Below are 16,792 nucleotides of genomic sequence, written 5' to 3' on the forward strand. Positions count from 1 at the left end.
ATGGGAAATCTGACATTTTTAAATGAATTACTTTTCACTGGTTTGTCTGACCGTCCGATTCTTCAGCTTCCTCTCTTTCTCTTCTTCCTCCTCATCTACTTTCTGACATTAATCTGGAATTTGCTGATCATTGTCCTCATAGTCGCCGACTCTCACCTCCATGTTCCTATGTATTTCTTCCTGGGGAACCTGGCTGGTTTGGACATCTGTTGTTCTTCAGTCACTGTCCCACGAATGTTATTTGACCTTCACACCCAGAGAAGAAAGATTACCACAACGGCTTGTATGACCCAAATCTTCTTCTTTATGTTTTTTGATGCCTCTGAGACAATTCTGTTGTCTGTCATGTCCTACGATCGATATACTGCTGTTTGTAAGCCCCTGCATTATGTTCAGATCATGAGTTGGAGAGTGTGCCTACAGTTGATGTCCTTCGTGTTCTGTCTCAGTGCTATGAATTCTTTAGTTCAAACACTTTTTGCCATCAGATTAAAATTTTGTGGGTCACATATTTTAGAAAACTTTTTCTGTGACCTCCCCCAGTTGCTTAAGATGTCTTGCAGTGACATTTACATCAATATTTTGCTCATGGTTCTCTCTGGTTGTTTCCTCGGAGGTGGGTCTCTGATACTGACCTTCCTGCCCTATGTCTATATATTTCAAACTGTTCTGAAAATGAAAGTTAAAGGCAACAGAAGTAAAGTTTTCTCTACATGTACCCCTCATCTGACTATGGTCCTCATTTTTTATTTCTCCATCATGTTTAATTATATTGGGCCAATCACTAATCATCCATTTGTTGGTGCGAATGTGGTGTCTGTCTTTTACTCCGTGATCCTTCCTTTTCTCAATCCTCTCATTTACAGTCTGCGGAACCAGGATTTTAGAACAGCATTTCTAGACGGTTTAAGGAAGATTGTCTCAAATTCAATGAATAATTAATCTAAACTTAACCCTAATGTCCCTTGTTGAAAATTCAGTGGAAACCTAATAATGTTAATAACCACCAAAATGCCAACACACTGAAAAATATGAAGCTGAAAAATGACATTAAAGTATAAAAAAAAGTTATAAACAAACATAGTCAAGGATCACTTTTGGACAAATAAAATCAGATTTTATGAAATTAAAACCAAATAGATATCAGCTGAGTAAGGATCATGATGGGACCTGATTTATTAATAGAAATTAGCATGTTAGTTCAGTTTGTAGGTCATTTGACAAACCCTGCATGAAGCTTATGAATCCCCACTCAAAATTGAACCCTCTGAAGTATCTAGGGGACAAATCTAGCCAATTTTGTCTATTTTCAAGGGATTGTCAAAAAAGGCATTAAAGTGGTTGAGAAGGCATTCTATGCATGAATGTAAAAACCTTTAGTGTGCAGCACCTCCGCAGCCCCTCCAATACTTACCTGAGCCTGATACAGCGATGTGTACAAAAGCCAAGGCTCTCCTGGGTCTCTCTCTCTTCATTGGATGAGACACAGCAGCAGGAGCACCTTCAATCGTGGCCTCACAGCCGGGTACCACTGCGCATGCGCATGTAGCGCTGCGCTACCTGAATTGTCCTGTAGTCTTCTGGGACCTGTCACGTGTCCCAAAAGACTACAGGGAGGGAGTGAGGGAGGACACCTTCCGCTTCCGATCACCTAGGTCAGTGGTCGGCAAGCCGCGGCTCGCGAGCCACATGCGGCTCTTTACATGCTTTAATGCGGCTCTTGTGTGCCGGGCGCCCACTCCCCTCCCTCCTCTCGGGCGGCAGGGACTCTGCAGCGTGATCCAAAAAAAAAACAGCCAGGGCAGCATGCTCAAATGCAATGATTGGCCAGTCTCGCTGCCACTCACATCCTGATAGCCAGTGATTGGCTGTCAGGATGTGTGTAGGCGAGGCAGCGTGACGAACGTGAGAGGAGCTAGGCTCCTCTCACAGTCCGCCCTTAAGACCGGAACGGCGCGGGAGCACGGCGAGAGGAACGCGCGGAGCAAAGGTAAGTGAATTGACACAGGGGGGACTTGGCTTACTACTTGCTACTTACTTACTACTACTATATGAGGGATGAATTAATATGGGGGATGAATTACTATGGGGGATGAATTACTATGGGGGATGAATTACTATAGGGGGGATGAATTACTATATGGGGGATGAATTACTATGGGGGATGAATTACTATAGGGGGGATGAATTACTATGGGGGATGAATTACTATAGGGGGGATGAATTACTATATGGGGGATGAATTACTATGGGGGATGAATTACTATATGGGGGATGAATTACTATATGGGGGATGAATTACTATAGGGGCAATGAATTACTATGGGGGATGAATTACTATATGGGGGATGAATTACTATGGGGGATGAATTACTATGGGGGATGAATTACTATGGGGGATGAATTACTATATGGGGGATGAATTACTATAGGGGGGATGAATTACTATATGGGGGATGAATTACTATGGGGGATGAATTACTATATGGGGGATGAATTACTATGGGGGATGAATTACTATATGGGGGATGAATTACTATGGGGGATGAATTACTATAAAAACTTATTGAAACTAAAAACAGTGTACCATCCTATGTATTTTCAGTTTTAAAAATGTGGCTCTCAAAATAAATTTCAATCGTGGTTTTGGCGAGATTTGGCTCAGTTGAAAAAAAAGGTTGCCCACCACTGACCTAGGTGATAGGACTGGAAGTGGGAGCAGGTACCTGTAAAATTTGGGTACCTGCTCCGCCCCCCAAAGGTGCCAATCCTTAATGGGGAGCGGGGGAACAGTCCTTAAAGCAGAACTTCCCCTTTTGGGTGGAGCTCCGCTTTAAGCCCGGGTTCAAACTGGTGCGGTGCGGAATTCGCAGGTGTGTACGGGATGTATGGGGTGTACGGGGTATATGGGTTGTATGGGGTGTATGGGATGTACAGGGAGTACGGGATGTATGGGGGGTTCAGTGCGAATTCTGCACCTCATCACAATCGCGAACCGCTGCGAGTGTGTATGTTAAGTTAACAACCCCCCCGAAATCAGTCCACAAAACACAATGCGATGTGCAAAATCAGATCGCATAGGTGTGAATACCCATGCAATCCGATTCTAGTGTGGACCAAAAAAAGGGTCCTGTACCTTTTTGGTGCGGTGCAAATATCAAATCAAATTGCATGTGGTGTGGTTGCTGTGCGAATCACATGGGATTTACCGTACCGCTGTAGTGTGAACTAGTATAACTAGAATAACCAGGACATGGCCTTATTTACCCTTTATTTTACTACCTAACTTTCAGTAGAGCACCCTGTATAAGCACCATTTAACAGTTTCATCTCCTTTTCCATGTTTCTATTTTAAAATATTTGTTCGAAAAAAAAAATATATTTTAAAGAACATATATACATTGTTATCGTTAAGGGTTTACTGTTACAAAATACATTGTTTGGGGTATATCTGTATTATATTAAATCAGTAAGAACTTTATATTCCTGATGCATTAAGAAAAAAATGAATTATATGCAAAATGTACCAAAAAAAATATTTCTTTTGTAAATAATTCTAACATGCTTTGTACCAAAAATGTAATTTTAATGTTGCCGTAAATATAACAAGTGGCAGAATAAAATGCACATGTTTTCCCCGCTGTAATAGTACTTGTGTTTAAACTATTCCTGATTAAATTTGAAAAAACTAAAAATTTTAACTTTTTTTCATTTTTATAAAAAGAGATAAGAAAAGTACTTTTTTTTGCAGGTAAAAAAGTGCATTTGTAATTTTTTGCTGCAGGAGCCTGAAAACCATTGCTCCAGTGATCAGCAGATTGCTGATGCCATGCAGGTCTCCTGCAGATCTGTCAGTATATCTGCTTGCCCGTATGAGGTGTACGAGATGTATGGGGTGTACAGGGTGTAAGGAATATACGGGATGTATGGGGTGTATGGGGTGCATGGGGTATATGTGATGTATGGGGTGTAAGGGATGTATGGGGTGTATGGGGTATACGGGATGTATGGGGTGTACGGGGTGTAGAGGATGTATGGGGTGTACAGGGTGTACTGGGTGTATGGATTGTAAGGAATGTACAGGGTATATGGGTGTACGGGATATACGCGGTGTATGGGACGTACGGGGTGTACGTGGTGTAAGGGATGTATGGGGTGTATGAAGTGTAAGCAGTGTACGAGGTGTAAGAGATGTATGGGATGTACGGGGTTTACGGGATGTACGGGATGTATGGGGTGTACGGGGTGTACGGGATGTATGGGATGTACAGGGTGTATGAGTGTATTGGATGTTCGGAGTGTACGGAATGTATGGGATGTGCAAGGTGTAAAGGATGTACGGGATGTACAGGATGTACGGGGTGCACAGGTGTATTGGATGTACGGGGTGTACGGGATGTACAGGATTTATGGGATGTACAGGATGTACGGGGTGTATGGGATGTAATGGATGTAAAGGGTGTATGGGTGTATGGGATGTATGGGATGTATGGGATGTGTGTAGTGTATGGGATGTACAGGGTGTACAGGGTGTATGTGATGTATGGGCTGTATGTGATATATGGGCTGTATGTGATGTATGGGCTGTATGGGATGTATGAGATGTATGGGGTGTAAAGGGTGTATGGGTGTATGGGATGTACGGGGTGTACAGGGTATACAGGATGTACGGGATGTACAGGTGTATGGGGTGTATGGGATGTATGGGGTGTACAGGATGTATAAAATTTACGGGATGTATGGGATGTATAGGGTATAAGGGATGTATGGGATATACAGGGTGTACGGGAAGTATAGGGTGTAAAGGGTGTATGGGATGTACGGGATGTATGGGGTGTATGGAATGTATGGGGTGTAAAGGGTGTACGGGATGTACGGGATGTACGGGGTGTACGGGATATACGGGATGTATGGGGTGTAAAGGGTGTATGGGTGAATGGGATGTACAGAGTGTATGGGATGTACAGGGGGGAACTGGGTGTATGGGATGTGCAATGTGTACAGGTTGTATAGGGTGTAAAGGGTGTATGGGGTGTACGGGGTGTATGGGATATACGGAGTATACGGGATGTACAGGATGTATGGGATTTACAGGATGTACGGGGTGTATGGGATGTATGGGATGTAATGGGTGTATGGGTGTATGGGATGTACGGGATGTATGGGGTGTACGGGATGTACGGGATGTATGGGGTGTATGGGGTGTACAGGACGTATGGGATGTACGTGATGTATGGGATGTAAAGGGTATAAGGGATGTATGGGATATACAGGGTGTACGGGATGTACGAATGTACGGGGTGTACTGGATGTATGGGATGTACGGGGTGTACGGGATGTATGGGATGTACAGGGTGTATGAGTGTATTGGATGTTCGGAGTGTACGGAATGTATGGGATGTGCAAGGTGTAAAGGATGTACGGGATGTACAGGATGTACGGGGTGTACAGGTGTATTGGATGTACGGGGTGTACGGGATGTACAGGATTTATGGGATGTACAGGATGTACGGGGTGTATGGGATGTATGGGATGTAATGGATGTAAAGGGTGTATGGGTGTATGGGATGTATGGGATGTATGGGATGTGTGTAGTGTATGGGATGTACAGGGTGTACAGGGTGTATGTGATGTATGGGCTGTATGTGATGTATGGGCTGTATGTGATGTATGGGCTGTATGGGATGTATGAGATGTATGGGGTGTAAAGGGTGTATGGGTGTATGGGATGTACGGGGTGTACAGGGTATACAGGATGTACGGGATGTACAGGTGTATGGGGTGTATGGGATGTATGGGGTGTACAGGATGTATAAAATTTACGGGATGTATGGGATGTATAGGGTATAAGGGATGTATGGGATATACAGGGTGTACGGGAAGTATAGGGTGTAAAGGGTGTATGGGATGTACGGGATGTATGGGGTGTATGGAATGTATGGGGTGTAAAGGGTGTACGGGATGTACGGGATGTACGGGGTGTACGGGATATACGGGATGTATGGGGTGTAAAGGGTGTATGGGTGAATGGGATGTACAGAGTGTATGGGATGTACAGGGGGGAACTGGGTGTATGGGATGTGCAATGTGTACAGGTTGTATAGGGTGTAAAGGGTGTATGGGGTGTACGGGGTGTATGGGATATACGGAGTATACGGGATGTACAGGATGTATGGGATTTACAGGATGTACGGGGTGTATGGGATGTATGGGATGTAATGGGTGTATGGGTGTATTGGATGTACGGGATGTATGGGGTGTACGGGATGTACGGGATGTATGGGGTGTATGGGGTGTACAGGACGTATGGGATGTACGTGATGTATGGGATGTAAAGGGTATAAGGGATGTATGGGATATACAGGGTGTACGGGATGTACGAATGTACGGGGTGTACTGGATGTATGGGATGTACGGGGTGTACTGTGTGTACGGGATGTATGGGATGTACGGGGTGTACTGGGTGTACGGGATGTGTGATGTGTACGGGATGTACGGGATGTATGGGGTGTAAAGGGTGTATGGGATGTACGGGATGTATGGGATGTATGGAATGTATCGGGTGTATGGGATGTATGGGGTGTATGGGATGTACGGAATGTACAGGATGTATGGGGTGTAAAGGGTGTATGGGTGAATGGGATGTATGGGGAGTATGGGATGTACAGGGGGGAACTGGGTGTACGGGATGTGCGATGTGTACAGGATGTACGGGATGTATGAGGTGTAAAGGGTGTATGGGTGTATGGGATGTACGGGGTGTATGGGATGTACAGGATGTATGGGGAGTGCGGGATGTATGGAATATACAGGGTATACGGGATATACGGGATGTATGAGGTGTACGGGGTGTATGGGATGTATAGAATGTATGGGATGTATGGGGTGTACGGGATGTATTACAGAGTTAGACTCATGAATAGACACATAGCGGAAATGTGAAATATGGTTTGGTCCATAGGGGGGTAAACAGGTGGGAGAGTCAAAGCGGTTAAAATGAGAATGTCAAAAGTTCTTCCATCTTGAAAAGTAATTAGCTCAGTGATTGCATGGAACTTGGATGAACCAGAAAAGAGATGCCAATACATCTGCAGAAATTTCTATATTCATTTCCATTTTAGTATTTTTTTCTGCCTTCAGTTATCTGGTCATGCCCAAGCCTAGTGAGATCAATGTAACTTTGCTCAATGAATATTCTCTTTTCCTCCAGTAAATGAGCCCCATTGTTTTCCAGCACTCCTTATAATAACAGGCAGATTTGTATGCTGAAGTCAGTCAAAGTCCTCTGGCTAAAGCTTCATTTTCTGATCCATGAAGATTATTGTTTGTAAAAAGTGAGCAGCTGCCTTTTAGGTTGATCTCAGAAGAATTGCAATGTGATTGTCCTGACAATGCTAATATGTACTCCGCTGTGCTGGGGAAAGCCAAGGGACCATTTAGCTTTACAAATAATTGGTTTATGTAGAAAATAAAAAATGCATCAAGGCATGAAAAGTCACACACAGGTTTTGTATTGCATTGCTTTAACAATTATCTACTTTCTCTGCATCTAGTTGTGACTCTGAATGGACTCTGGGTCATGGTAAATCATACAAAGCACTACAGTATACAGCAACAACATATATGACAGTTCAGATCAGGGGTGGACTGACAAATCATGGGGCCCCCGGGCAATAGGGGATCATGGGGCCCCTGTGTCCTTGCCCAAACTCAAAAAAGCTTATGAAAAAGGTACCAGGAGTATCTCATGGGGCTCCCTACTGACCCTGGGCCCTCGGGCAGTGCGCGAGTTTCCAAATGGTCAGTCCGCCCCTGGTTCAGATGCATGTATCAGAAACTAAATTGGAGGATTCCGCCTGTTTATTTTCAGTCTTCATAGATATACAGTAATAATAATAATATTACTACTACTAATAATAATAATTATTATTATATGTAGCCAATGTGATAATCTGGTATATATATATAATATTTAACCAATTCAATACCGGGCACTTTTACCCCCTTCCTGCCCAGACCATTTTTCAGGTTTCAGCGCTCTCACACTTTGAATGACAATTGCGCGGTCATACAACATTGTACCCAAACTAACATTTTATAATTTTCTTCACACAACTAGAGCTTTCTTTCTGTGGTATTTAATCACCTCCAGGGTTTTTATTTTTTGCTAAATTAACAAAAAAAGATAAAAAATTTTGAAAATAAACACGTTTTTCTTTATTTTGTGTTACAAAATACAATAAGTAATTGTTCTTCATAGATTTAGGCCGAGATGTATTCTGCTCCATGTCTTTGGTGAAAATAACCCAAATTAGGATGTATTATTTAGTTTGTAGGAAAGTTATAGAGTTCACAAACTATGGTATAGATCTGAATATTGATCAATCCTGAAGTACTGACAGCCAATCTAATTTCTTGAGGTCCAAGAATGTCAGAACAGTACAGATATCCCCCAAATGTCAGGACAGTACAGATATCCCCCAAATGTCAGAACAGTACAGATATCCCCCAAATGTCAGGACGGTACAGATATCCCCCAAATGTCAGGACGGTACAGATATCCCCCAAATGTCAGAACGGTACAGATATCCCCCAAATGTCAGGACGGTACAGATATCCCCCAAATGTCAGGACGGTACAGATATCCCCCAAATGTCAGGACGGTACAGATATCCCCCAAATGTCAGGACGGTACAGATATCCCCCAAATGTCAGGACGGTACAGATATCCCCCAAATGTCAGGACAGGACAGATATCCCCCAAATGTCAGGACAGGACAGATATCCCCCAAATGTCAGAACAGTACAGATATCCCCCAAATGTCAGGACGGTACAGATATCCCCCAAATGTCAGGACGGTACAGATATCCCCCAAATGTCAGGACGGTACAGATATCCCCCAAATGTCAGGACAGTACAGATATCCCCCAAATGTCAGGACAGTACAGATATCCCCCAAATGTCAGGACAGTACAGATATCCCCCAAATGTCAGGACAGTACAGATATCCCCCAAATGTCAGAACAGTACAGATATCCCCCAAATGTCAGGACAGTACAGATATCCCCCAAATGTCAGAACAGTACAGATATCCCCCAAATGTCAGGACAGTACAGATATCCCCCAAATGTCAGGACGGTACAGATATCCCCCAAATGTCAGGACGGTACAGATATCCCCCAAATGTCAGGACAGTACAGATATCCCCCAAATGTCAGGACGGTACAGATATCCCCCAAATGTCAGGACAGGACAGATATCCCCCAAATGTCAGGACAGTACAGATATCCCCAAATGACCCCTTTTTGCAGAGTAGACAGTCCGACGTACTTCATAAGAGGAATGGCGAGTTTTTTGAAGTTGTATTTCTTTTGTCATAATTTTTTGGAAAATGAAAAAATTAAAAAAAATATTTTCAGTATTTTTTTTTACATCCTGTCACCAGTGCAGTACAGCGTCATCATATAACTGGCATGGCGGTGATCAGGGACACTGACTGGTGACAGAATGAAAAAATTATATATATAATTTTTTTTTTTTCATTTTTTTAATTATTTTTAATTTTTTTATTACTTTTTTTTCAGATTTTTTTTCATATTTCACTATGCGCAAAGTAGTACAATGTTGCCATAGTAACATTGTACTACTTTGGGGAAGTGGTCAGTATTTTTTTTTTTTTTTTACACAATTTGCTTATAGCAAAGAATTACTTTGCTATAAGCAAGCATTTACCTGAATGACATTGATCATTCAGGGTTTTTTTTTTTTTTTTTTTTTTTGTGCTTAGCTGTGATTTGGCCACGGCTAATCACATGACACAGCTGGGCTGTGATTGGCCCAGCTTGTGCATGTGATCGCTGTGACCATTCACAGCTAAACATTAGTATACAATGGATGGCATGAATGAAGCCATCCATTGTATACAACTGTCATGTGACCGGCTGAGATTGTAACAGCAGGTCACATGGGGCCGGTACTCAGATCTGTCATTGGCCGTGTCCGAGGTACTCTGCAGGTGCGCAAACTGCGCATGCCCGGGAGGACGCCATATGGCGTCCACCCAAAATGCTAAAGGATTTTGCCGGCTGCCAAACGGCCATTGGCCGGGCAGCTAATGGTTAAACTCACTGTTAGTACAGTATCTGTATCTAGATGTTAAAATATCTAAAAAAAAAATAAATACATCTTTAAATTTTTACTTTCTTTTTTACATTTGGATTCTAGAAATGTAAAAGGTTACACTTTGAATGGTATTATATTAACATTCTTTCTGAATGTTTACTTTACATTTCCAAATATTTAAACAAAAATACATTCTATGGATATTCCACTAAATAGTATGTAGGTATACACTGAAAATAACCTTGTTAAGGTAGAAACTATAAAAAAAAACAAACAATTATATGACTAGGATGCCAGACATTTGAAAAAATTACATATTTAAAAAGCAAATGTTTTTTGCTTATTTGATTTTCAGTATTTGGAATAAAAGCAAATTCACATGTTTAGCTTGTTCTATTATTATATATATATGTCCAAGGATCAGGCCCTCCTATCCCTCTTGTATTGAACTGTATTGTTGCTGTATTGTGTCCCGTTATATTGTAAAGTGCTGAGCAAACTGTTGGTGCCACAAATCCCGTATAATAATAATAATAATAATATGTTATGCACGTTATTATTATATATAATTATTATTTTTCTAATACCCTGTATGGGAGCCAGATTGTAAGGAAGGATTCATGGACTAAAACAAAAGTGAAAATTGCCAAATAGTTTTCTAAACAATATTGTTAAACTTTTTTTTTTTTTTTAATTTCCCTGATGCTGAATACTTAAAGGATAAGTTCACCTTTGGAACATGTTACACATTTTTAGGGTGGGACATGTAACATATGTTCATGTTCATGTTCCCATAGCCATAATGTCATCAGACCGGTGCGGCCAGAAACTGTGTTCATGATAGTTAGCCTCACCAGTCCCAGTGTCACCAGAGCCAGAGCAGCTATCAACAGTGTCCTTGATCATCGCCACATCAGTACAGTGTCACCAGATCCAGTGCAGTCGGCAACAGTGTTCCCGATCACTCCCACACCAGTGCCTGCCTGACTCCTGACCTGATCCTGGCCTGTTTATTGACCACATTTCTTCCTGCTGTCAGGACAGATTCTTTGTCTGTTTGCTGACTGTGTCTCTGCCTGTCACCTGAACTGACCCATCTGCACATCCAACTGACCACATTCCAGTGAGGCACCAGTCCCAGCCATCCCCTGTGGACAACTGCACTCCTGGAATTACAGGAACTCTTTTGTTCTTCCTTTCTTTAGTCTCTTGTGCTTTCTGGGCAGTGAACATGGTAATCCTGGGGCAGCCATGTACCAGCAGGTTAGGCTTGCTTGGCTTATAGGAACAAGGACTTCTTTAGGTGACACTACACTAAGCTATATTCCCTGACCACTCATATAGAAGTGATCATTACAGTTCACTGTTTTGATACAATTGATTGATTTTTGTGATAGACAAGATACAATGTCAGGTACATCATCAGTTCAAACATGTGCTATCATAGAAGAATATATGTTGGGTTGTAATTCTGAGTATGCCCATGCTGTATGTGAGAAATATCTTACTGTATTGTGTACAAAATACATTTTTAATTTATTTTCTTATTTCTCAAAAACTGGTGGCAAAAATGAAGTCTTCAAAACAATCACCGTGCCTCTTAAAAATACATTGGGGTGTTTGCAAACGTGGTCAGTTTCTATTCAGAATTGAGCTTGGTTTGCACTCTCCAGCTTTAGCAAATAAACCCCAGACTGGTCACTATCATATCATTGTGTTATCATTCTAGGATATCATTTCATTGCATGTTATGGATGACTAGATGGCCAAACATGAGTCTCATGACAATGCCGCTCATCCTTGAGGATTCCTAATTCTCACTTGTTTCTGTGTTTGTTGTCTGATAAGTGCTCCCCGGAGTGCGGTGTTCGCATTCCCAGCTTCAGTCGCATTTCTTGTTAATTAAGATCTAATAATGAATAGAAATGGAATCAAAATGAACTCTCTGTGGAGAGGATTGATTATAAAAAGGGATTCAAAGAATTTCATAGAACTCCTTCCCATAGGAGGTGATCATCGTGTGCTGGCAGAGATCTCCTCATTCTTCAGGGATAGGCATGTCACTTCTGTCCCATCCCGGGATATTGGCTGTTATATTCATTATATTGTCATTGTGATGTGCTGGTTTTTTTAATTTCTTTTGCCTAACAGGTTGTTTAGAATTGTGTTTTTCTGTTGCCTCTGTGATTGAATTATACCAGATAGTTAATATTCTATATATTATCAAACGGGGTTATTTAAAAGAAGGTTTTAATTTTTTATTTACATATGAACAAAACATGTACTGGTAATGTAAGAAACTGCAATGAATATCTAAGCTGTTGTTGATAATATATCTGTGAAAATTCCTGTAACTTGGTTAATATGTTGATCCTCTGGTTTGGTATTTGGCCAGCAAAAAGTATATGGCCACACCGCCTCTGGGTCAGGGATAGAAATCATAAGGATCTGATTGGTGCTTGATAATGAGCTTTTTGATGCATTAACTTGTCTTATTATTACACTTTTATATATCTCTCACATATACCACAGTGCTAAGCCAGTCACATCAGTCTCTGCACTAGCAGATTTTATACTCTGTCTCCCCACAATCACACACTATTATTATTATTATACATTTATATAGCTCTGACATATACTGCAGCGCTGTACAGAGATCACAGAGCCAGTCACATCAGTCTCTGTACCAGAGGAGCTTACACTCTAATGCCCCCCCCCCCCAGTCACACACACTATAATTATTATACATTTATATAGCTCTGACATATACTGCAGCGTTGTACAGAGATCACAGAGCCAGTCACATCTGTCTCTGTACCAGAGGAGCTTACACTCTAATGTCCCCTCCCCCACAGTCACATCAGTCTCTGTACCAGAGGAGCTTACACTCTAATGTCTCCTCCCCCACAGTCACATCAGTCTCTGTACCAGAAGAGCTTACGCTCTAATGTCCCCTCCCCCACAGTCACATCAGTCTCTGTACCAGAGGAGCTTACACTCTAATGCCCCCTCCCCCACAGTCACACACTATTATTATTATACATTATATAGCTCTGACATATACTGCAGTGCTGTACAGAGAACACTGAGCCAGTCACATCAGTCTCTGTACCAGAGGAGCTTACACTCTAATGCCCCCCCAGTCACACACACTATTATTATAATTATACATTTATATAGCTCTGACATATACTGCAGCGCTGTACAGAGAACACTGAGCCAGTCACATCAGTCTCTGTACCAGAGGAGCTGACACTCTAATGCCCCCCCCCCCACAGTCACACGCTATTATTATTATACATTTATATAGCTCTGACATATACCGCAGTGCTGTACAGAGAACACCGAGCCAGTCACATCAGTCTCTGTACCAGAGGAGCTGACACTCTCATGTCCCCTCCCCCACAGTCACACACTATTGTTATTATACATTTATATAGCTCTGACATATACCGCAGCGCTGTACAGAGATCACTGAGCCAGTCACATCAGTCTCTGCACCAGAGGAGCTGACACTCTAATGTCCCCTCCCCCACAGTCACATCAGTCTCTGCACCAGAGGAGCTGACACTCTAATGTCCCCTCCCCCACAGTCACATCAGTCTCTGTACCAGAGGAGCTTACACTCTCATGTCCCCTCCCCCACAGTCACACACTATTGTTATTATACATCACACACTCTGCATAGGTGTGAACCTAGCCTTAAAGAAAAGTCTTATGCAGATCAAAGGGAAATCCTTTGTGCTACATTTGAAAAAGTAAATACAATGTAACAGTATGTACAGTTACCCCTATTACTTCATGCCAGTTGCACAGTATCTGCAAGAGTCATTATGCACAGGACCGGCTACATTTTGATACAACTGCAGTTGTCATTTCACAACCAAACAGTGCCGATAATAATGGAAGGCATGAAGGATCAGGTTGTGGGAGATATGCCGTAGAAACTTTGTTGAAAATTAGGACATATCCCACATCTAAGGCCCTCCAGGGGTTGTTATTATAATTATTATTATATTTAAATAGAAGTTTTTGATATCTGCCTGTATTTCTACTTTTTAGGGAGTTATTAAAATTCCTCTTTTGGATAATGGATCAGAATATTGTCCAGCTTGAGTGATCAAACACTTTAAATTGGTGGCTGAGTCCAATCTTGTGGCGGAACACCATCTACTCTAAATTTCCTGCATCTAATTTGTCTTACTTTGCTCTGGTGTTCAGAAATCTTTGTTACTTAAGAGAACATTCATATTAGCAATATTTATTACAAAGTATTGAGTGACAGATTGATCTTTCTCAGATATACTGCTTGTGTGAGGAACATTTTGTGTATACATGCATTTTTGCTAATTTGCTCAGATTTCAGTGCCGTGGTCTCTAGGTCAAGCACCTGTAAGGGTCAAATTAGTGATCTTTCAGTATTTTTTTTCAAGATTTTAGCAATACAGCTCATTTGTTTTTAATCTAAATATTTGACAAACAGATTTAGAACTTTTAATTTTTTTGGAAGACTTTTCTGGACTTTTGGCCACACTGGACATCCCATAAACTCTAAACTCCATTTTTTTTAAACGGAATTCATAGTTGTATAAAAAGGCAAATACTGTAAAGTATGCTTATGCAAAATGGAACAAGGTTTTTTCTCCTAGGATTCTCAGATCTGTCTTTTTCTATTCAGATAATCTTAGTGATTTTCTTCCTGGTTGCTTATATCCTGTCCTTAATGGGGAATGGTCTCATTATCTTGGCCATTACATTTGACTCTCATCTTCACACACCAATGTATTTCTTCTTGAGGGGCTTGTCCATGCTAGAAATTTGTGCCATCAACGCTATTGTTCCTAAAGCTTTGGAAATCTTCCTGTCCACAGATAGATCCATCTCTTTCATTGGCTGTGCCACTCAGATGTACATCTTCTCTGCAGTTGCTGGGTCAGAATGTATCTTCCTTGGTATAATGGCCTTTGACCGGTTCATAGCTATCTGCCACCCACTACGTTATACTTCAGTGATGACCTCTAACTTGTGCTATCAGTTGGCCACTGGACCATGTATTGCAGGGTTTGTGATGTCTTTCATTCACACCAGTTCAATTTTCAGGTTACCATTTTGTGCGTCTCATCACATAGCCCACTTCTTTTGTGACATTCCACCTCTTCTTCACTTGGCGTGTGTCAACACCTTTCAAATTGAGCTGTACGTCTTCAGTGTTTGTATATGTGGAGCGACAATTCCATTCTTTCTTATACTCTGTTCTTACAGCAAGATACTGTGCTCTGTGTTTCTTCTACGCACTAAGGAAGCCCGCCAAAAGGCCATGTCCACATGTTCTGCCCACCTGGTCTCTGTTTTCATATTCTATGTCACGGTCATGTATGTCCACCTTCGTCTTAGGACACCTTTCTCCTCATACCAGGACAGAATGACGGCCCTTTTCTATTGTGTCATAATCCCAACAATCAATCCTCTGATCTACAGCCTGAAGAACAAGGATATGAAAGCTGCACTTATAAAAAAATAACTTGCATAATTCTCCAGTGCATTAGTACTGGACTTTTCATTAGATGGCTGATAAAACATATAAAAAGAAATGCTGTCTTTAAATGTTTGCACATTGAATTCATTAAAAAAAAACATCTCCTGACAATTTGTCGAAGCTCATAGTTAATATTTGGCCCTTTGATTTTTCTTTTATCAAATAATATAATGATGCATTCATACATCTTCATAGGCACAGGTGCTATTTGTGCATTAGTTCTATGAGTTACCTGTCCAAAAGATGTTCTTATCCTGCTGCTGACCTATGACAAACCCTGGCATGCCAGTCATAGACAGGGACAATACAGAACTTCCTGTGCAATGTATTTATATTGTTAAATATTCAACTAGGCAAACTGGAGCAATCCAATGGTGAGCAAAAACAACTCACATTTCCAGGAACAGAGCAGAAGAGCTAAGCCACTGGCAGAGAGCTACTGCAGTTGCCAAATTACTATTTTCATAGATAAGTAATTCAAAACAGTTCTAAGCACATATATGTGCACTAGGAGTCGCTGAGCTTTGGGTCCCCCTAAACTATGCATGGCCAGGCAGCACACATTTTCCACACTTTGCACAATGCAGTCAAAAAACCATCATTGAACTTTGTTTTGTAACTTTATTAAGGGGTTAAGAACTTGTATGGGGTCCTGGGGTATATCGGATGCCCGAGGAACTGCAGAACTTGAGAACAAACTCCTTAGCAACTATGTGCAAAAAATATGGCTAGCAACAGTGTCACGATCAGGGGTCAGGCTCGAAGACCAGTTGCTATAGCAGTGGAAAGGCTCACACTGAAACCAGCAAGATAGGTACACAGGCAGGTCACCATGGTGGAGGAATGGGCTCATCTGAGGTGAGGAGTCTAAGTACTAACTGGTGTTCACCAGAACTCCTGAAGGTGGAAATGGATTTTGTTGTGTGTTAGCACCAGGTCGCGGTCCTCAGGATCACCCCACCAGGAGGTGAGCAAGCGGAGGTCCAGTAGCATATTAAGCAGGTAAGAATCAAACAGAAGCGTAGTCCAGAACAAGTCAAGGGTCAATAACGAGTGGTAGCAAAATGGATGAAAGCAGAGAAAGGAACGGAGCAAGATCTGGCTGAAGAGCACAATAATCTGGCAAACAGGAA

General features: G+C 41.7%; 1 protein-coding gene and 1 pseudogene across 1 annotated transcript; both read left to right on the plus strand.

Annotated features, from left to right (window-relative positions):
- Positions 1–942, plus strand: LOC149459546 (olfactory receptor 8G17-like). The gene has a single exon (XM_089680958.1). It carries the CDS (start codon positions 1–3, stop codon positions 940–942), a length of 942 nt encoding a protein of 313 aa, XP_089537084.1.
- Positions 943–14,735: 13,793 nt separating this feature from the next.
- On the plus strand, positions 14,736–15,787 carry LOC149459547 (olfactory receptor 5F1-like; annotated as a pseudogene).
- The last annotated feature ends 1,005 nt before the right edge of the window (positions 15,788–16,792 follow it).

Source organism: Staurois parvus, unplaced genomic scaffold (genome assembly GCF_062004578.1).
Source record: "Staurois parvus isolate SC_StPar_1 unplaced genomic scaffold, SC_StPar_1.0 ptg000254l, whole genome shotgun sequence".
NCBI lineage: Eukaryota > Metazoa > Chordata > Amphibia > Anura > Ranidae > Staurois > Staurois parvus.